This window comes from Saccoglossus kowalevskii, chromosome 22 (genome assembly GCF_978046115.1).
Source record: "Saccoglossus kowalevskii chromosome 22, keSacKowa6.1, whole genome shotgun sequence".
NCBI lineage: Eukaryota > Metazoa > Hemichordata > Enteropneusta > Harrimaniidae > Saccoglossus > Saccoglossus kowalevskii.
In genome coordinates, this window is record NC_140662.1 from 19,807,214 (window position 1) to 19,831,716 (window position 24,503).

General features: G+C 33.4%; 1 protein-coding gene across 6 annotated transcripts in view; it reads right to left on the reverse strand.

Moving 5' to 3' along the window:
• LOC100367546 (uncharacterized) overlaps window positions 1-24,128 on the reverse strand; it is a 119,779-nt gene extending 95,651 nt beyond the window's left edge. For 4 of the 6 annotated variants that reach the window (XM_085495907.1, XM_085495909.1, XM_085495908.1 and 1 more), the window contains exon 1: window positions 23,360-24,128. In XM_085495907.1, the coding sequence (XP_085352033.1) occupies window positions 23,360-23,870 (511 nt within the window). In that variant the 5' untranslated portion in view covers window positions 23,871-24,128. Of the gene's footprint in view, window positions 1-17,679; window positions 17,847-23,359 lie in introns of those variants that run through there. The other 2 variants (XM_085495910.1, XM_085495913.1) reach the window with 2 other exon arrangements.
• Window positions 24,129-24,503: the final 375 nt, after the last annotated feature.

The window sequence follows — 24,503 nt, forward strand, 5'->3', positions numbered from 1 at the left end:
GTACATCATCTATGAAATGCACACACTGGAAGTTAGTATTCAAGACGAACAGTCAGTAAGACTCTCGGAATGTCTCATCCATAGTGTATTCCCAGACTAGAGTCAGCCACTTTGCATATTCAGAATGTCTCGTCCATGTCACCTTCTGACATATATTATCAAGGATTAATTTTATATGTTTTATAAGTAGCTGCTATTGCAGACAAAAAATACTTATTGATGGATTATTTCATGTACTAAAAGTAAGATACATACATTTTGCTTATTTAGATACAGTATATTTATGATAATGTTTAAAGTGTATTATGTAATAAAAATAAATCTCAGTATTGACAGAAAAATATTACAAATTGCTTTCAATTTGTCTTTTTTGAAACGAATTTTCAGTGGGTTTCAATTTCGCTGATTTCCCATTTCAGGCATATTCAGTGGGTTTTGAATTCACTGTTTTATCTTTTAGATAATGTGTTCTATGCTAACTTTTACATATTCACTGGGTTTTAATTTAGCGCATTTTAATATTCTTTAAAAATATTCCTAATTGTTTGAAGTAGACTGAATTAATTTCAGTATACTGCAATGACAAACATTTAGTATATTAAAGATCTGAAAATTTCTTGACTTGTATTATTTGTAAACTGTGCATTTTAAAAAAACAAACAGCTTGTCCGTTGATATAGCTCTGCTGTTGGTGATGCATGAAGTGAAAGCAATCAGAACTACTGCATACAATAAGTTGGATTTGAATTTATTATCACAAAATGAACAAATCTGAAAGAAGCCCACCCAAGGAAAGCATGCAGGTATAAAATATCAAAGCAAATGAAATAGTCAAAAAAAGCCTTTTTTTTTTACCAAAAATGACCATATTGTTCACTAAAATTAAAGAACTGAATTTACCATAATGAAATACAAAAAAATCTGAACCACCCAAGGTACCTTACTGCAAATCCATCAGCATATTATTTAAAAAAAATCAAAGATGCAGTTTATGACGATAAACAATGGTAAACGTATGACAGACGTAATAAGAATAGTTCCGCTTGATATTATTTACAACAGAGCTAATAATGTGGTTAACAGTCTGTTGTGCGAAGAAGGAAATTGCTACAACTACTGAAATTATCATATTATATACCACAGAGATGAGGATGATGGCAAGTCTAATAATATCCTGTCATCTTTTGCCCTTTTACTCCCAGACTAAACCTCATATTAGACTTAATAAATGTTGGATTAGTAATGATCCACGCCCATATGGAGTACTACATAATCTGAGCTAAACTCTGCAATTCATCACACAATGTATATCGCAATAATACAGTACAGCACTAATATATCACAGGTCAGTACATCACAAAAATACAGACAGCACTAATACATCACAGGTCAGTACATCACAATACAATACAGCACCAATACATCACAACAATACAGTACATCACCAATATATCACAACAATACAGACAGCACCAATATATCACACCCCAGTACATCACAACAATACAGTACAGCACCAATACATCACATCCCAGTACATCACAACAATACAGTACATCACCAATACATCACAACAATACAGTACATCGCCAATACATCACATCCCAGTACATCACAACAATACAGACAGCACCAATACATCACATCCCAGTACATCACAACAATACAGTATATCACAACAATACAGTACATCACAACAATACAGTACATCACAACAATACAGTACATCACAACAATACAGTACATCACAACAATACAGTACAGCACAACAATACAGTACATCACAACAATACAGACAGCACCAATATATCACACGCCAGTACATCACAACAATACAGTACATCACAACAATACAGTACATCACAACAATACAGACAGCACCAATATATCACACGCCAGTACATCACAACAATACAGTACATCGCCAATACATCACACCCCAGTACATCACAATAAATACAGCACCAATACATCACACCACAGTACATCACAACAATACAGTACAGCACCAATACATCACACCACAGTACATCACAATAAATACAGCACCAATACATCACACCACAGTACATCACAATACAGTACAGCACCAATACATCACACCACAGTACATCACAACAATACAGACAGCACCAATACATCACACCCCAGTACATCACAACAATACAGACAGCACCAATACATCACACCCCAGTACATCACACCCCAGTACATCACAACAATACAGTACATCACAACAATACAGTACAGCACCAATACATCACAACAATACAATACAACAATACAACACATCACCAATACATCACACCCCAGTACATCACAACAATACAGTACATCACAACAATACAGTACATCACAACAATACAGTACATCACAACAATACAGTACAGCACCAATACATCACACCCCAGTACATCACAACAATACAGTATATCACACCAAGTACAAAACACTTGAGTGCATCATAACAATATAACACACTCTCAATGCTAGAATTTTAACTTATAGTTAGTCATATGTCACCGATATGTACAGACACCAATGCACACTCAGGTCGCTGTAACGCATGACCACAGGCGAATCAAGCATAACAGACTTTCTCCTCAAATGACATTTTCAAAAGCCCCAGCTGTCGTTAGTCAACATGGAGTCATAAACTGTGTCTATTTATGGTGAGCAGTGAATAAATTGATCCTCCCATAAAATGCCATTAATTGTTTTGTTTTGGTTTGCGTATGTATTTAATGAAAGGAATATAATCTCTGATCATTGGATGATACCACTGCAACCAACCCTGGAGTTGTAGTTCAGTGACCTTGATCATATTACAAATTGGTAAGCGTGACAACGCAGATGTGAGTCATCTTGTACACATTTCAAAACCTGTCTCATATCGTAAAACAATACAGTAGCTATAAACACTGACATCACTTTTACTGTATGAACCACTGTATTATATAGATTTATGAGTTTGACTAAACAATTTTACCTACCAAAATGCAGCATGCTTCATCAACTGGATAAACACACGTTGGATGTCAATTCAGTACAACTTACAAATAAATTACTAATATTAAAATACAGGTACTGATGTGAATGGGAATATTCCATTATACAATAGGGGAGACAAAGGCACAATTTTACACCAGCATTGACAAACAGTTTGATAACAACAATACAAAGATATACAACGTTCCTAAACTCAAAATAACCAGGTTCGATTTTAAATTATTATGTCAAAAATTAAATATGATGTAATCCCTCAGACTAAACTCTGAACACCCTTCATATTAAGTAGAACAATCCACAAAATATTGAATTCTAATCACCTATTGTGTGTCAGTACTTGAGGCTGTACCCATCAGTATAAAGTAATAAGCTGGAGGGCGACTTCGAACAGCAGACGGGGAAAAGGTCATTATTGTGTCTCAAACTATCTCATTTTCAATTTATTACTAGTATAATAACACACAAGGTTGCGAAAATACCGAGTGCTCATTGGTTTGGATGCACATATTAAACTTAAACATTTCATTTAATTGCAACACAATGCAATATTAGAGGATGTTTTATCCATAATTAAAGCCATTAAAGCCTTTATATTTGTATCCATATTTTTAATACATTTACATTAATGGGCTGGAAGGTAAAAATATAATGGCTGCACATCCCAGTAAGGCCTGAAATAAAAACAGATCGTGTTTCTAGCCACTAAATATGTTAACTACAAATGTCTATGTCTGACACGAATTCTATTCAAGAAATTTGTCAGAATTTCGGAAAACAAATAAAGAAATTGAATCTTTATAGAAATGAAAAAAAGCACAATTTTTACAACAATTTGAAATAAAAATGAAAACATATTTGCCCAGATTGATTTAAAGAAAAGAAATTTTACAATCTGTTAAGTTCATTGATTTGGGTTAGTGCATCTGACAGCTGAACAATCTATATTAATTAGATCTACGAAACGAAGCACAGGATAAGTTGAGTTTATGATGTAATAGTCTTTATCTTTATTATAATGTTGCCAATAGCAACTATCAACTAGCTTAAAATCACTTAAACAATTTTATGGCAGTAAATTCAATTTTACATTTTATTTATTTATTTTTACAGTTAATATTTAGTATATATGCGCAGTGCCCATTTCATGCCTTCCTTCTCAGATCATTGTACCACTTTATATTTGATGAGAACGTTACAAATATAAATGATCAAAACCTTGAGGGATTATTCAAAACTAAATCATCATTACAAATTGGTCATTAAAGTACTGTAAAACCATTTATTATTTCACCAACATTTAATTTCGCTATTTTGATGTGAATTCAATGTGTTCTAAGTTCACGACTTGATATTAAAGTACTGTAAAACCATTTATTATTTCACCAACATTTAATTTCGCTATTTTGATGTAAATTCAATGTGTTCTAAGTTCACAACTTGATATTAAAGTACTGTAAAACCATTTATTTTCACCAACATTTAATTTCGCTATTTTGATGTAAATTCAATGTGTTCTAAGTTCACAACTTGATATTAAAGTACTGTAAAACCATTTATTATTTCACCAACATTTAATTTCGCTATTTTGATGTAAATTCAATGTGTTCTAAGTTCATGACTTGATATTAAAGTACTGTAAAACCATTTATTTCACCAACATTTAATTTCGCTATTTTGATGTAAAATTCAAGGCATTTTAAGTTCATGAGTGATATTAAAACACAGTGAATAATTTATGCATTTGTAGTGGTTTACACTACAGACACAATCTAAATGTCATCTCATAAATTATAATTATTAACCTTCTATTCATTTTTGCATTTTCAATACCTAATAAATCTTCATTTAATACATAAATTATTTGTTTCATTGCTAGACCTGAACAGACATGTACACAGTGAATATGTTTAGACCTGTCAAAATAACTAAACAGTCAAAAGATGTTTGAGTTCAATTTCCTTGAATTTCTCATTAAAAGAACTATAAATCATTAATTTCCTGAACAGATGGGGTTCACAGGGAATAAATTTCACTGTTACTCTCTGCCCAACAATTCCAATGAAGTGTTTATGGCGACAAATTATGTGATTTTCATTCATTTTCATTTTGTGAAATTACAAATAAAATTTGTGAGCCATGACATTTTGTAGCCATGAACATGAGTTCTTGAGACAAGGAGTCACAGTGAACACTTCACTTGAGTTCTTGAGACAATGAGTCACAGTGAACATTTCACTTGAGTTCTTGAGACAATGAGTCACAGTGAACATTTCACTTGAGTTCTTGAGACAATGAGTCACAGTGAACATTTCACTTGAGTTCTTGAGACAATGAGTCACAGTGAACATTTCACTTGAGTTCTTGAGACAATGAGTCACAGTGAACATTTCACTTGAGTTCTTGAGACAATGAGTCACAGTGAACATTTCACTTGAGTTCTTGAGACAATGAGTCACAGTGAACATTTCACTTGAGTTCTTGAGACAATGAGTCACAGTGAACATTTCACTTGAGTTCTTGAGACAATGAGTCACAGTGAACACTTCACTTGAGTTCTTGAGACAATGAGTCACAGTGAACATTTCACTTGAGTTCTTGTGACAATGAGTCACAGTGAACATTTCACTTGAGTTCTTGAGACAATGAGTCACAGTGAACATTTCACTTGAGTTCTTGAGACAATGAGTCACAGTGAACATTTCACTTGAGTTCTTGAGACAATGAGTCACAGTGAACATTTCACTTGAGTTCTTGAGACAATGAGTCACAGTGAACACTTCACTTGAGTTCTTGAGACAATGAGTCACAGTGAACATTTCACTTGAGTTCTTGTGACAATGAGTCACAGTGAACATTTCACTTGAGTTCTTGAGACAATGAGTCACAGTGGACATTTCACTTGAGTTCTTGTGAAAATGAGTCACAGTGAACATTTCACTTGAGTTCTTGAGACAATGAGTCACAGTGGACATTTCACTTGAGTTCTTGAGACAATGAGTCACAGTGGACATTTCACTTGAGTTCTTGAGACAATGAGTCACAGTGAACATTTCACTTGAGTTCTTGTGACAATGAGTCACAGTGAACATTTCACTTGAGTTCTTGAGACAATGAGTCACAGTGAACATTTCACTTGAGTTCTTGTGACAATGAGTCACAGTGAACATTTCACTTGAGTTCTTGAGACAATGAGTCACAGTGGACATTTCACTTGAGTTCTTGAGAAAGCAGTCACAGTGAACATTTCACTGGAGTTTGTGAGTCAAAGAGTCACAGTGAACATTTACGTATAATACCATAGCAACATTGTGTAATACCATAGCATTTAAAAGTATTATTGTTATTAAAGTTCTTTGAGGTATAACATTGAGTTGTTAAAGCAGAATTGGCTATGGTGTAAATTATGCAATGACATAGCACCATAGTAACGATCATTGCTAAGGTGTGTAATTAACTGATTCATCAATGTGGTCATACATTGAATGCACTGATTGGTTGATGTAGTACACATTGTGTTACATCATAAAAATGTGCTGAGTATGCAGAAAAAATGACAAAACTGTATTTTTGATGGATCGGGTTACAATATTAGACACTAATATTAAAATTCCAGACAAAACTGATTTTAACACAATCTATGGTTTGGCAAAGAAGCAGCACATGTACATCTTGCGTTTTGTGTCATTTTAGTATTAGTATTTGTAATTATCCGTAATAGTTTTTCAGCATTTTCTAGATTTAAAATTATTTCTTTGATATTGCCGATTTATGACACCACCCCAAGTGTAATGTACGATTTTATTATTTTGATGAAATGACTATAATAATCTGTCAGAGTATGTTCACATCAACATGTTTAATCAAATCTAATCATGTTCAATTTTCATTAACTGTAATCATAATCAGTTACCATGACAACAGAGTATGTTAGTTTGGTCCAATTAACAAGAAAAATGCATGAAATGAATGGAGAGTTATTGATTGCTATAAAGTATTACATCATACCTTCAATGAGCTGTGTTAAGTGCTGCAAATTACGCATGACTGCCATCTGCCTGGAAGTCGTTCACTAATACAACAAACAGTGTTGTGAATATATATGAGATATTATATCTTACCAAAGGTTGAGAAATATGATATGTCTGGAATATCTTTCTGTTTTATCATCAATACCCCCAGGGGCACTGAGGCAATTTCTGTTATTTAGCAAATTACTGATGACTATTCAATTCTCAGAGATGCATATTGAATTTCAAAGTTACTGTAAATAAATTAATATCATCATTCACAATACAGAATGCAGCTCCTAATTTACATAGTGAGCCCCTGTTACAAAAGGAAGCAATAAATAAATAAATAAATAAATAAATAAATAAATAAATAAATAAATAAATAAATAAATAAATAAATAAATAAATAAATAAATAAATACAGAGATGTTGGTATTGAATCAAATAAAAAAAAATCCTTTTTGGAAAAAATACATAACTATATTTTTACTTGTATGACATCTTATGAATTCTGGCAGCAATTTATCGCAGTTTGATAAGTAGTAATCCCTGATTAATTATTAAATATGTAATCATTTCTCAAGGCCTTTATTCATGATACTTGACTTTTTAAGGGTATTATGAAATTTTACATTATCTGGATTACCCTAAAAATATTACAACAAATTCACAATCCATTTTCATCAGTCCAGGAAGTTTGATAGTATGTTTATTAGGAAAAGTCACTTTTGTACTGTGAAATACTTTATTTTCGCTTGGAATTAAATTTCACTATTTTTGCTGGGAATTTTATGCGACATCAAATATATCAATCTCTTTATTAGCCATCTACTGTAAAATATTTTATTTTCACTTGAAATTAATTTTCGCTATTTTCTTTGAAGGAATGATTCAGTGAAAATAAAATGCAGCGAATATACCCTTTTCCTATATTTTACATTCGACACGTCAAAAATCAGTGAAAATTAATTCCATACAAAACACCCAAAAAATCTTTTCAGCGAAAATGAAATCCAGCTAAAATAAAGTATTTTACAGTAATTTTCAAATTTTGGTGAAATTAATGCAGAATATGATATTAAGAAAATGAGAAGTTAATTTACTCACTGGACTTATAAATTATGTGACAAAAATCAGACTACTTTTACACACAATTATTCTATATTGAAAAACTTCAATAATTCATATTACTGTATAATTTACATTGTAACATTTATATCAGTTGCTATAGTAACCCACATTGAAATACGAAACTATACAGTAAGCACTCAATTTTTACAGAACAGATGATTTGAAATTTAAATGTCATATACATTTTATTGGGGCGGGGTTTGTTAAATATTGAATCTTCAGAAAGGAACACCTGATAATAATGAAGCTAACTTTAAACTATCTTCACATTATTTATCTATAAAATAAGTTTTCAGTTCATAAATACTGTAGCAATGCCAAATATCTGACATTTCTGTCAATTTTCTCATTTTCAACAAGAAATAATATGTCCATGCAGCTATACTGAAATTATTCATTGGTTAATTTATTACTTTTTGAACCCACCTTTACTAATAATGGCCCCATCCTAGCCATAAGTAATAGATGTATATACACAGCTTATTACTTAGACCTCACAGAAACAGTGAACACGCTTTGAGCCCCCCCAACACCCACAATGGCCTATCCCTTACCATTCCTATTTCCTGAAGCCATTTTTTCGATGAGTATTAGATGCCTAGTATACAGAGCATATCGGTATTAGTTTATTCGGCCAGCATATATGCCTTACAGAATGAATCAATATTTTTAAAGCCCCCAACACACACAATAGCCTATCCCTTACCATTCCTATTCCCCAAAGCCATATCTATGATGAGTAATAGATGTAAAGTGTACAGAGTTTATTATTTAGTTTATTCATTCAGCGCACATGCCTCATAGACACAGTCAATATATTTGCCTCCCCAACAAAAATAATGGTAGTATACAGTGCGTATTAGTGATACAGCCAACATACAGATGTATATGCCTCACATACATGGTCAATATGTTTTAAGCCATCCAGCCCCCAACACACACAATGGCCTATCCCTAACCACTCCTATTTCCCAAAGCCATGTCTACGATGAGTATAACAGATGTACAGTATGCATATTATTTAGTTTATTCAGCCAGCGCATATGCCTCACAGATACAGTCAATATATTTGCCTCCCCAACACACAAAATGGCCTACCTCTAACCATTCCTATTCCCCCAAAGCCATGTCTGTGATGAGTAATAGCATACAGAGCATATTAGTTAATTCAACCAGCATATACGCATTACAGATGCAGTTAATGTTTTAAGCCCCCCCCCCCACACACACACACAATGACCTACCCCTAACTACTCATATTCCCCAAAGCCATGTCTGATGAGTAATAGATGTACAATATACAGAGTATATTATTTAGTTTATTCAGCCAGCATATATGCCTCACAGAGTCAATATAACCCCCCCCCCAAAAAAAAAACAACACACACACAATGGCCTACCCCTAACCACTCATATTCCCCAAATCCATGTCTGTGATGAGTAATAGATGTATACATATACAGAGCATACTGGTATTAGTATATTCAGCCAGTATATATGCCTCACAGATACAATCTATGCGTTTTAAGCCGCGCCCTAACACACATATGGCCTATCCCTTACCATTCCCATTCCCATTTTTGGTAGTCATATCTGCGATGAGTAATAGATACACGTGTACAGAGTATATTAATTTAGTTTATTCAGCCAGTGTATATGCCTCACAGACACAGTCAATACCCCCCAACATATACAATGACCTACCCCTAACCACTCCTATTCCCCAAAGCTATGTCTGATGAGTAATCGATGTACACATATACAGAGCATACTCCATATGCCACCCTATACATGTATGTCTCACAGACTTCAATGTGTTAGATGATGATTATTATTAGTATATTTCTTTGATGATCATTTATTCAGGATGTTGACAAAAAAAAGGACACATTTCTGTCAATTTTAATACTATTATTACCGTTAATACATGTACATTTTCAAAAAATAGCTCCCATGGGACTCGCAGCAATAAGTAAATCAGACCCATATAATTCCCATAGGATTTGAATAATTGACATCAGGGTGAGAGAAAAAAATAAAAATTGATTTGTCCAGATAAAACAAATCAAATTTAAAAAAATGCTTTGATCTTTTTAGGTATATACATGTGCAGTAAATCTATTTACGGTGAAATTCATGAAGCCATGAATATATTTTTAAATCAAATATTTCTAATTTTTTCATTAATTTCAAATGTTGATTGAATACAATTGACAGTCACAATGCATCAGTAGATGCATGGGATATATCGACCAATGATTAAATGAAAACCAAAGACTCATGGGTAATGGAACTTACTAAATGTTGTTTATATCCAATGAAATTTGTTGGATTTGAAATTAGCGCGAAAGCATTTTAGGATAAATGTTTAATAAATAGTTTATAAATTTTCATAAAATTATTCATGAAATTCACTGTATGTTCAAAACATTGTTTATCATTTGCAAGTATTGATATTCAATCCACCCTCTCTCTGGATGCGGTGGCCGCACAGCCATGACCTTACATCATATGCAACGATATCATCTGGTTTTAGCGACATACTATAATTGAATTAGAAATCAGCAACCGCTTTTTTATTTAACCCCATCACCGGTTGCATTTTTTGCTACTGAGGCACTCTGTGTGGCCTCTGTTCTTGTGTAATAATATTATTTTTCAATGTAGACTACATTGTTTCATTCATTTCTTTGCAGAGCTATTATGTGCATACTAATGAGCTAATTTGCATTTTATGGTTAAAAGCACAGTTAATAACAGCAAGTTTAAAGTAGCAGGATTTAGTATACAGATTTGAATTGATATGATACTATGTATGAATTTTTTATTCCATTTTTCACAGGTAATAATAATAACAAGGTTTGTGATTGGGTGTCACTGTATGGAAACAGCTGTATTTATGACAGCTACACAGGTGTTCATTTTATGCCCAGGTGGTACTAAGTGGGCCAATCAGAAGAAGTTTGGGTGTCACTCTATGGAAAAGATTCATGTCAGCTACACAGGTGTCCATGTTATGCCCAGGTGGTACTAAGTGGGCCAATCAGAAGAGGTTTGGGTGTCACCCTATGAAAAAGATTCATGTCAGCTACACAGGTGTCCATGCTATGCCCAGGTGGTACTAAGTGGGCCAATCAGAAGAAGTTTGGGTGTCAATCTATGGAAAGATTTATGACAGCTACACAGGAGTCCAAATTATACCCCAGTGGTACATGGGTCAATCAAAAGTGGTTTGGATGTCACCCTATGGAAAAGATTCATGACAGCTTCACAGGTGTCCATGCTATGCCCAGGTGGTACTAAGTGGGCCAATCAGAAGAGGTTTGGGTGTCACCCTATGGAAAAGATTCATGTCAGCTACACAGGTGTCCATGCTATGCCCAGGTGGTACTAAGTGGGCCAATCAGAAGAGTTTTGGGTGTCACCCTATGGAAAAGATTCATGTCAGCTACACAGGTGTCCATGTTATGCCCAGGTGGTACTAAGTGGGCCAATCAGAAGAGTTTTGGGTGTCACCCTATGGAAAAGATTCATGACAGCTTCACAGGTGTCCATGTTATGCCCAGGTGGTACTAAGTGGGCCAATCAGAAGAGGTTTGGGTGTCACTCTATGGAAAAGATTCATGTCAGCTACACAGGTGTCCATGCTATGCCCAGGTGGTACTAAGTGGGCCAATCAGAAGAGGTTTGGGTGTCACCCTATGGAAAAGATTCATGACAGCTTCACAGGTGTCCATGTTATGCCCAGGTGGTACTAAGTGGGCCAATCAGAAGAGGTTTGGGTGTCACCCTATGGAAAAGATTCATGTCAGCTACACAGGTGTCCATGTTATGCCCAGGTGGTACTAAATGGGCCAATCAGAAAAAGTATGGTGTCACAGTATTGAAAAAATTCATGGCAGCCATTATAATAATAAACTGCAAAATATGCGTATTAATCTCATTGGTCAATTATGACGAGTGGGGGAAAACAAATTGGGTAACATATGTGTGAGACAATCGTAATAGTGTGGGTTTTGTAAAGCATAGCTAAACCAAATATTGGTAACAAAATTAATTTTCTTACTGTATTCTCCCAAATAATGGCAACACAAGGCAACAGGATTAATGGGCAGAATGCCCAAGTATGAGTAGGTTACACTTGTTTTGTCTGGGGAAGCAGTCCCAAAAAAATGAAAGTTACCTTGCCAATGTTTAATAAATAAACATTGAAAAGCTCTACCAATATCACAACTACATTGTCAAGTTACAATCTGGCAACTAATAGTGAACGTAAACATAATTTAAACTGAGGTGAAAGTATATGTAAAGTATGTCACTCATTATCAGGTAGTATAGAGGATGAATTTCCAATTTCATTTTTGAATGCGAACTGTATAAAACGGCCTTTTACTGCTTCTCTGGGCAGCACTAAACTATAGCCATCAAACTATCACTCAGCAATCATCAAGTAACAGGTCTTCTGATCTTTGTAATTCAGCAAAAGTTTATTTATATTGCATTTAAACTGATGAAGGAAGCGTTGAACCCATGATGATGTACATTACACTTTCTTATATCGTTCTTCTGTAATTGCTGTGGTGTATTTTGTGTTGCATGTAAATTGTATGGGTTGGAGGCCTAAGAAAATAATATGAGGTTTTTACGAGGGTACCTCAAAGTATGCTCGAAGACAGTACAGCAGGAGTATTGGCCGGCACGCAATGGAGGTCGATGCGATAGTGTACTGTCTTTGTGCATACTTCGAGGTATCCTTCTAATAACCTTATTATTATACATCTATTCCTTCCAAGGATACACCATGGGAATGTTGAAATCCGAAAAGTTTAGAACAGAATCAGCAAACTTCTTTGTGTGGAGTCCGGTCAAACCCTGGTGGCAGCCATTTTATTATTATTATTTCTCAATATGGTAGGATACCCTGTAAAATACCGCAAAATTATGGCACACTGTAACTTACGATGTTATGACGACAGATGTATAGTAATATATGTTATATAATAAACATGATGGATGTTTACATCACATCAATCAAGCACCTCATAAAATATGATCTATCTATTTTGGCAATATCCGTGATCCTTGAAAGGCAGCCATATTGCTAGCAGGAGAGGTGACTGTGATTAAATCACCAAGGACAAACCAAGACATATTGGAATATATCCAGAAATACCTCAAACTGAGCAACATGTGTAATGAATAATACCAAGGCTAATTGATGTTTATTTTCCAACATGGATCAAGAGATGTTTCTATTTCTTGTTCAATACCATATATGTCCAAACAATGCAGTCTCAGTAATTTCAGTCCAACCATGAATGTGTGGTAATCAAAATGATCACACACTGCAATGTGAAATTAATTCCCATTTGTTTCTGATGCAAAATTTCATTCATGAATGTAGAGTGACACTGACGATGTACATACATCTTCAATCGTATGCATATGATTGCTGACATCTCACTGAGAGCGAGACAACCACATAACTCACTTTTGCATCACAAACAATCATTCTTTCACTTCTATCATCAGCTAAAATTATGTACAGAGTGAATATTCCTCTCTCAATAGTATGCTCTATAGTTTTAATCCACAAAAACAAAATTTCATAGCATTTGCTCATTTTGTATACTGTATTGAACATTGGACTGCCCTTGAACTTAAACAGGGCCAATCATAAACAGTTCTCTAGCAATGGGAACAGTTAAAAATATGTCCACAACATCAACAATTAACATTCCTGTCTGCAGTACCTCTCACTAACAAGAATAGATTAGAGATGTCATAGTTCCAGGGTACATTCACAACTAATCTTCATGTCTATTAACTGATAGAAACATTGTATTTCTAAGGATGCAATAAAGTCAATATTACTATTATTATTATGTCTTTTTAAAGGAATTGTAATTAAAATAAAGATAATTCTGCTTTACATTAATAGAAAAATTGAGAATAAATTGAGAATTCTGTTGGGCTAATAACTTAGCCATTAATTTAGCTGACACCTAAGGCATTCATTGACCTGACACCTTAGCCATCGACTTGGCCGACACCTTAACCATCTTTTTTTTTTTCGTTCCCCAAATTCAAAAAAATTGTTATTTTAATTCTTGTAGATCATCATTTACAATATAAATTACACAATTGCATGTAACAATTTTATAATGATTTGACATAAATATGATTGAAAGAATAACTTTCACAGACAGGGTTGCCAACAGACACAATCAGGCTAATGAGGCAGTAACGAAAAAGTATAGAGGACTAATTACAAATGTAATCTCCTGCTCATGTCATCAAGTTAAATGTATAGAACAAGGAAAATGTGGGGGAGCTGAACTGTGGAAAATAGTGACATTGTGATTCCTTATAGCACTATGCCATATGCTGGCAGTCATTTTGAAATTATAATTGATCAAAACACATACAGTTGAAGATTGTAATTCTGAAAACTTTTTCTGAAAAGTTTTTTGAGTTTGACTTTCAAAAAGCCAGACACAGAATAATTTAGTTAAGTTTAAAAAAATTCCCCTGTCAAAAGTGTGTTGGCCGCATCAATCCTTAAAAGGCAATGTATATAAAGTTCAATGTGAGTCCCATGCAACTTATACATTGTTTACAAGGAACACAATGTTCTACACATCTATCGTTGCTTTAAAATAACAAAAATATACAAGCAGTTCGTTCACTCAGCAAAATACTAAGAACCTGTAGTGTTTTCAAATTCATTCGTATTATGGATAGGTTTAGCAGAAGTAATAACTTATCTCGCTAACTGACATTTCAAAGTGACATAGTATTTACTTTATTCTGCATAGCATATACACATTTGTATGCACAGTCATTTGTCACTATGAATCACATATATACAGATTTCTATCAATTCAACGTACTAACATCCACTCGGGAAAAGATGCAAAAAATCCTTCAGGATAAATTTGTATTCCTGCTAATCATAAAAACAAAACTGCAAAAAGTTTTAATATAAAATACATTTATATATTATAAATTTTTTAAAATGTAGAAATTTTACACTGGAGCCAACAAACCTAAATAAGACATAATTTTTGTGAGCGTGTGCAGAGTCTGATACATCAGATACACTAATTTAAGCATGAGCACTTCGAGGAATAGCTGGTGAACCATCTTGTTTGGATTTGAATGAGACTGATTTTAAATAAAAATAGACAGGTTTATAAATATTTAGTATGAACATGAGTTTGTTAACTTCAATGTACTATAAATCTTGGTGATACAAACAAACAATTTGATTTTGAACTTGAATTCTCTTTTTTTATAGTTCAATGTCAAAATGCCCATCTTTCAGAGAGGAAAATGGCGTTGAGATATATTTACTTATCAAAATTGACCATCATCAAATGTGTTTACTGGTAGCACATGTTTATGCGTTGTTATAGCAAAAAATATTTTAGCGTCTTGTTGAATCCCACACGATGGTTTAATGTCACTATAAACTTTGTTTGTCCTCTTTTTTTTACATTCTAATTTATGCATAAAATGCAATCTCCTAATGAACAAAAATTTGAGCATATTCAGATAAAATATTGGATGCTTCAATGCTATCGTTAAATTATTAAAATTTGTTGCCATTAACTTCAAATTGTTGCAAATTTTAGCAACTGAGAGAAACTTACAATTTAATCTTGAGTACAAGTTCACAGTAGGACAGTGTAATTTAATCCTTAGGTTAAAATTCATTGCATACTGAGGTATCAAACGGAGAATAAGGAGTAAGATAATTGGCTCAAAACAGGTGATAAAAATGCACAATTTTTGCCAAGGCAACAGATTTTGCTGGATGTCAAACTATTGGGTGTTTATTTTTTAATTAGATGAATTAATTGTTATTATTTGATAATGACGATTGAAAACTAATCCTGTAGTTGAACTTGAACTCATATAAGTTCATTTAAGGCAGAGTGAATCATGTGAAACCTGGGTGGGGCAGTGATGAAAGTGAGACTACGATGTAATGTGACGTACTGTAAAATCTGTATTAAAAGCTGCGGCTTCTATTAAAATGGTACAATGCAAGAGGGAATGCGGCTTCTATTAGAGCATCTACACATATGAGAAATGGTAAATTTTTGGTTCTCAATTATTCAAAAGGAATGGGTGTGACTGATATTAGAGATGCGGCTTCTAATACAGATTTTACGGTAATACATAAATTTTTGTTTCAGTTTCAAGCATTAACTGGCTATATGCAGAACCATGCATTCAGGACAATATATCCTGCTAAAATACTGCAACAATTGCATTTTTATGTTTGTTGCAGTTCAGTTGAGGAAATGGATATTTGAATTATGTAAGACCAAGATTTGGCAAGCTTTGAGAATTGATAAAGATGGATGTTTATAATTGTTTATTACTACCCAGTGATGATAGAATATCAGTTTTTATCTCCAGCATTGCTAGCAAGGGGACAATAATACATAAATACCTTTGATGATATTTATGGTACAGGACACATACATAGCATTGTATGCAGTTACAGACCTAGACTAGGAAGTACAACTATTACAATTGTGCTACTAGTATTTTATTTCAGTTTCTGATGTAATAGGAACACAAGATAAAATAAAAAAAAATATTTCAAATTATTATTTGTTATCACAAAGGGGCCAGGCAATAATTGCAAGGGAGCAAATCACCCATGTTACAAAGCTTGTTTAAAGAGAACACTATTTAATATTATTACCAGTAGGTATTATTGCATTGGTGTTTACATGTAGTCCGAACTACCAGTTATATATACATTGACCACATTGCACTGACGTGTACATGTTTTCTACTCATGTTTTCTGCGATGACACTTTCATCACACAGTACTGAGTTTTAATTTTGTGTAAATAAACAATTCAAAACATACACGATATAGGAACCATATTGAACACAAACTGATGATGGATGCAGCGCTCAATGAACAAAGACAACACGTCTTGGAATATCAGCCACCAGCATAAAAGTACATGTAACCTTAGGTCGATTAAGAGTATGAAGAGTTTTTACGGAATGCCACAGACACCGTAAGATCGAATGAAAACAAAAATGGCAGCCTACAGTAATTGATAACTATGTATGTGCGATAGTACTCCTTAGTATCATAGTAACATGTTTGATAGCATAGTCTTTTTTTACAATTCGTAATTTAAAGTATACCAGATCTAATTGTAGAGAGGCTCAATAAGATCTCACTTTCAATGTGACATGAAATTAAACTCCTGACGATTGGCCCCTGGTGTTACGCAATACAGAACATGAAAGATTCAGCAAAGAAAACCTAAAAGGCCCCCCTAAGTCAGTGATAATACTCAAGAAAGTTAACAACATGCATGATATTGATTTGGAATGTATAATACATTTTGGAATATACAACTTTGAAATAAAACTGAAATTTGGATAGAAATTTAGTGTTACTGGTAATTATAACAAAAAGCCAATTGAACTCAATGGCTAACACAAGAAAGATGTCAGGATAAAAGAGAAATATTATACAGGTACATACCAAGGTTAACGGAAATCCAGGTTCCATCAACAAAAAATGCACATATTTGGGATAAAATCCTCAATCCCAGTGTCAAGAGTGAATGTACAGAGCATTGTGAGAATACATGGCAAGCCGCTAGCCCCAGAAATCAGACAACAGAAATCACATACCAAACAAATAAGGAATAAACTTACGCTAGCAACGACCCATTAATGTAGCGATGTTGACTGCATCTCGTCATGACAGGATACAAACAAACAAACAACCCAAGGTGTAAATAACCGGCTTTGATTGGATGAGTCACTCTGCGGATGACAGCTCCCAATGAAATAAACACCCTGAAGATCACTACTACCATCCACAGCAACAAATACCAAGGGGTCCTCTTCAGGGCTCTTACAAACAGATATACATTCAACTCTCCAACAAAAAAACTAATTCCAATACGACCAATCTATTATTTTGAAGAAAAAATATAATTTCACCACTCTTAATCACCATGACTAATATTAATTAGTGAATATATTTAATTACATTTGACAGAACAATTAATGGTCCTGTTTTATTTGTTAGATGAATGCGTTTCTAATGAGTATTAACATAATTGGAAAAAAAAATATCAAGCTTATTTTATAATGACAGTATGGACAAATCTCATGATAGGTCAGAATAAAGTATTTTTCAACTTTTTTTAGTCATATCACCAGACACCCAAGTTTGTTGTTATTAGGCAGCTTCATCCATATTTAAAAGTCAGGACTGTAATAACACAGGTCAGGTGTGGAATGTAAACACATAACTCCATATTACAGAGAGCAAAGCAAAAGTGCATAAACTCTTTCTCTCACATGTTGTTTTGTAAAGCTATACTAAACATAGATTCTTTTGAGGATAAAAGTGCCAGACATCACTCAGTATAGATGTAATCTCATCAACCACACCATTGCTAGACACATCTCATAAACTCTGCACAATTAATGGTTCAACCCAAGAGAGGCCCAAGATATGGAAATTACTCAGTTCAGATCAGATCATTTCTCATTAAGGGGGATTGAAGCAGGAATTAATGAGGGACCATTTCTGATAAAAGGAATCAGAGTAAAATGCATAAAGTCTGGTTTCTGGACGATTATAAATTCTGTTAGGTCTTAAAAACAAAATGAGGATGAACTCAGTAAGTCATTTTTGTGATAACAGTCCCTCTCTGAAAACGCACGACTCCCTCTAAAAATCAAATGATACAACCCTCATGGTGTAATTGGTATCAGCCTTAACAGGGGGTCTAGTGAAATGACATGACCTTATAAGGACAATAAAATACCACTTTAACAAACTGTGCAGCAGGACTTGGCTGTGAGACAGACAACTAAAGTTAACTGACTGGTAAAAGTCGTGGAATTTTAACAGACAAATAAACACTGTTCATGGATATCAGCATAGAATTAGTGACAGGAAAAAGTAGAATAAACTCATAAATAATTAAATTATTACTTTCAGTGAAAGCACAATTTTAAAGATGATTGACAGTAAAAATAATAAATATTTTATTTATGAATTTAATATCCTTTCAATCTTCCATTCGTGAATAGTATAATATTTTTTAAAATCCAATTCAGAGTGACAGCTGTGGCAAATATTCACATATTTAAGTGTAAATTAAATTACCCTCACACATAGCCAGGAATGGGGATCTCCCTAAAGTTCAAACTGATATAGTTTCACAGTATTACATCCCCACTTGTGTATTCTTTCTATTCATGTACAGACATCAAATAATTTAGGCCACCGTCATTTCATTTCATTAAAATCACTTATATTTTCATTGACGGAAAATGATCCCGAACTTAATATTTTGTTGAATGTGCTTTCATTTTATTACTTTTGTACCAGAATAAAATAATACTGCTTCCGGTCATCATGTGCTTGTTTATGTTTTTTGTCAGATTTTAGAAAAAACAAAAAAACAAAAACAAAGTAACATTTTTTAAACTAAAATAAAAAGCACACGATTTACTAGTAACATTCGTTTACCACTTTAAAAGGTTTTAAGAATTGATAATACCATAAATGCAAGTTTTGTTCAAAAGAGGTCTATTGTAAAAATTAGTCTACAAAATGCAAAGCCAGCTAAATCATAGCCAGCGACCTTTCACAGAAGACTATGAAAATGTGTTTTGGTTGGTGAGTTGGAAATATGTTGTGATAGCACCACAATGATAGAATCAAACTTTAGATAAAGAAATGCAAATTAACTATGGTTTTACACACAAAAATCACATTTCAAACATCCACAGACAAAATGTCTTTGTCACATTAAAAAAAAAATATTTTTGCCATAATGGGCAGTATGAAATTTTAATCGTTTGTTACTATATTTATAAATAATACAATACAAAATAGAATGTGAATAATGAGCAATAAAATAAAAATAAATTTACCATTGCAGAATAAAATAGTTTTTCCAAAACATTAAAAACAAAGTCATAAAAAATGTTTTAAAAGTATTTTGAAGATTGGAAAACTCTACTGAAACTACCGATAAAAAAGTTTCTGAATAAAAACAAAAGTTAATATAGTTCACCACTAGAGGGCAATGTAACACACTGAAGACCATTTTTTGCAATAGTTCATTATATCAATTGGTTCTTCTACATTTCAACGATCCAAATAAGGAATTATTCACTCAACAAATAAAAATAAAATGCAATCTCGAAAAAAGAATTAAAAAATTTTTTTGCCCAATTGCACTTGAAACTAACTACACTTTAAGAAATGCATTTTGTTACATTTCTCAAAAAATGTCCTTGTTCTCCCAGAAAAGTTGGTTATGCTTTATCGATTTGAACTGTGAAAGATATTACACTAGTAATGGAATTTCCTGCTCTAATGCAGAACCAGTGCATTCATTAAAAAAAAAAAACGAGTACAATTAGCACCAAAATAAAATACAGTATCTACCGTAGTACAAAAACATAGTAGTTGGGAGAATTCCCATTAACTTAGGGAGTCTGATAACAATCAATTGATGATGTGACAAATTATAATCAAGCATATGTTATTCTAAGATCCCACTCACAACTGAATAAGGTGACAATCACAATTAAAAATAAAAAATAGATATTTGTAATTTGCAGGTAATACCTGAAATGTGTGGTACTGCAAGAAGCAGTGTTGAATTTTTTTCTTGCACAAAATGTGAGACAAAATATGAATACTGCTTCAAGCAATATAATATGGTATCTCTGGTATTTAGGTGTGAATGACCTATTAATCTTATTTGCAACTGTGCCAGCAAGAAAATGATGGAAAAATGGCCAATCTAAAAAAATAGAGGGATGAGACCCTGTGATTTGATTTGCCGAATTACTGACTCAAAATAAGTCTTAAACTAGAGAGTGGTTGAAATATTCTCTAGTTTCTGGCAATTCAAATCTGTATATAAATTTTGCAAACAATTTTGTATGCTAATATACCTAGAATATGCCTATCAGCAAATAAAATTGTTTGACACTTGCCATAGAACATTCTAAAGAAAACAAGATGTCATCTCACTTTTAGAATTATTTTTAAGTGAAAAAAAAATTAAATATCAAAAGTTGAATTATTAGTTTTGTTGTCAATATTGATATTCTGGGCCTTATAGAGTTTGCATATACATGTACTATAAATATTTACATTTGAAACTACACAATTGTCCCAATAGATTTCTTACATGGTTTTATGAAGACATTCCATCATTAATGTGTACCTTTAGGGTGTTACCTAAAATACCCATTGGCAGTAACCTTTGAGTCAGTGATGTAACTAAATACACACAATTACTGAACTGACAACAGGTAAGGAGCTTAATATAATATTAAAATATTTATACAAATGTTGAAAATAAGTACAAAATCAGCTAATTTAAAAATAGTTTCTCATGTTGGTGAATTTCAGCAATATAGAGGCATGTAGTTTGTGATGGATTGTTACATGGTGATGGAAAATTAAGTTTTAAGTTAGTCATAATGTATGGATGGATTTTTTACATATTTGAATTAATTTAACATTTAACATTTTAAAACTATATATGGGGATTTTCATGCTTATTTGTAAATGTGTAGAAAGTCTGTGGGTACTCAGTGAGAACTCAAAGTAAGAATTCAGTATGCTATCTCAGGTTAATTAACTCAGTATGACAACTTTATGTGATTATAAAGTCAGTGTGAACACTAAATGTGATAACTCAATGAAAATCTAATGTGCAATAACTCTATGATATAATGTAACTCAGTAACCTCAGTAGAACTCAGTATAACTTAGTATAATTTCCAGTGTGATATCCCAGTGTGATAACTTAGTATGATATCCCTGTATATAACTCAGTATGAGAACTCAGTATATCACAGTGTGATAACCCAGTATAACTCAGTCTAATAACTCAGTATGTTATCCAAGTGTGATAACTTAGTATGATATCCCTGTCATATAACTCAGTATGAGAACTCAGTATATCACAGTGTGATAACCCAGTATAACTCAGTCTGATAACTCAGTCTAATAACTCGATATGATATCCCAGTGTGAGAACTCAGTGTGAGAACTCAGTAAAATACCTCAATATGAAAACTCAGTCAGATTGCTCAGATTAAGTCAGTGTGAGCGCTAAATGCGATAACTCAATGAAAATCAATGTGCAATAACTCTGTAATACAATGTAACTCAGTATAACTAAAGCAATAGAACTCAGTATGAGAATTTGCTGTGAAAACGCAATGAAGAACTCAGTATGCAAATATATTTATAAATCATTGGTTATCCAGACTTAACTTCCAAACTATACATCTAGCTAATTAAGTGACACCTTTCACTTTTTTCTGTGATCTTACTTGCATATAAAGACGAATGATACTAAAAAAATTTACTTTGTTAAATTAAAAAAAATCTAGTTCGTGCATATGACTCCAGCACATAATGTTCTCCATACTATTTCAAAGGGAAATGTTTAGACACCAACCTATCCAGGCAAGGAAGTGTGAAATACATGCAAATAATCTATTTCATAACTGATCCTGTTTTATGAATTCTAACATGGCAGAGCAGAAAATCCCTGAAACATGAGTCATTCAATGTGAAAGAGACTTCTAGTCTATGTGATGATGTTGTATCAGAGGGAGGTTGCAGGTTTCCTTCAATAGCAAGGCTGTTCATTCTATTACCATTCTACAGTAGCAGTACATGCAACAGTTATATGTTAGATGAATTGTTCTTATCCGAAGTGTTTTAAATAGTGGACAGTCAAACACTAAAAACTTAAATAACTATTGACTTTTTTGAGTCTTTTTTGCAGAGGAGAAAGGATGTGCACATGAAAAATGGCAAACAGCTATGTATGAATACAAATCATAGAAAAAATTAACACAAATTTTGGTTTATGCTAAAAGCAACTATAAATTTAAATTCACAAAAGCTATCTACCAGTGGCTGATATTTTTGTATGATACAATGATATGAAATAATTGTTGAAATGTCCACTTATGATTGTCACTTACTTGTGACGCAGGTCATCATTGCTTGGGTCAAAGGTCATAAATGAGACAACTGTATTTCAAACAGGAGTGATGTCCATAACCCAAATGTTATAATACCAAGTAAGAGACTAGTAACTGTCTGCTACTTACTACAACTAACAAAATGTTCATGGATTAAGTGTGTCTACCTTTCTTTGCTTTCTTCATCCTTTTTCGGCTTGGAGTCGATTTCCCCTTTTTCTTATCAGATTTGAAGAACGGCTTGACCTGAACAGGTTTATATTTAGACTTGTCAGATTTCACAGAAGGTTCCATCAAAGCTTTCACTTCTGAATCTTCGGAATCATCTTCCATTGGGATGGATGCTTCATCTAAAAGAGAAACCTTCCTTTCATTCAATGTCAATTGTTGCTGAGTTTGCACAAATCTTTCAGTAATATCACTTTGTACATTGTACTCTGTCTGCAGCGCATCAAATGATTTAGACAAAACTTCATCATTTATTGTACTTAATGTTGAAGAATTTACTGGGTTGCTAGGTAACTCTTTATTGCTAAGTAATTCTTTATCACCCTCATCATCAGCATCATCAAGTTCAGATGAGGAGATGTGATGTTCGGTGGATCCTCTCTGGGCACACATAGAGTCGGAATCATCTCCTCCACTGATTACTTCAGAGGATTCTTGTCTCTGATGCATTTTGAGATAAACTGGAGGTGAGTCTTCTTGGGAGATGCTTATATCACTTGGAATAGCAAGATCCCCAATGGGTCGTTTAGGAGGTTCAGCAAATGTAACAGCTTTGATACTCTTTTCAAAATTATCAGCACTCTTACTTCTTCTTGTCCTTTGAAATCTTTTTTCAGGACTTGGGCTACTTGATCTGTCAGGGTGTTTATTAAGTGCTCCTTGTGATAGGGACTTATGTAGAGGTTGGTATTCATCATCACTACTTGAGCTATTTTTAGCCATAATTTTGGGTGAAAATCGTTCATATTTGTGTGACAGTTTTGTCAGTGGAAATCCAGGGATTGGTTTTCCACTAGATTTTGCTTTTACATGTCGGAATCTATTATAGATTTGATGACGATCATCCGAGTCATCACTGGTTGTTAAACCTCCAGTGTAACTATGTGGACGCTCACGACGAGCTCGTCGTTTTGCTTTCTGTGATGGAGATTCATTTTTGTTCATTTTCAGAGAGGATGTTTTTGTTGGCAGAGGAAGAGTTATCTCAGTTGACCTACTTTTACGATTTCCTCTTGGTCTTGGTCGGTACAAATGATCAGTTTCCAAATCTAACTTAGCATACATTTCGTCAAGTTCTCTCAG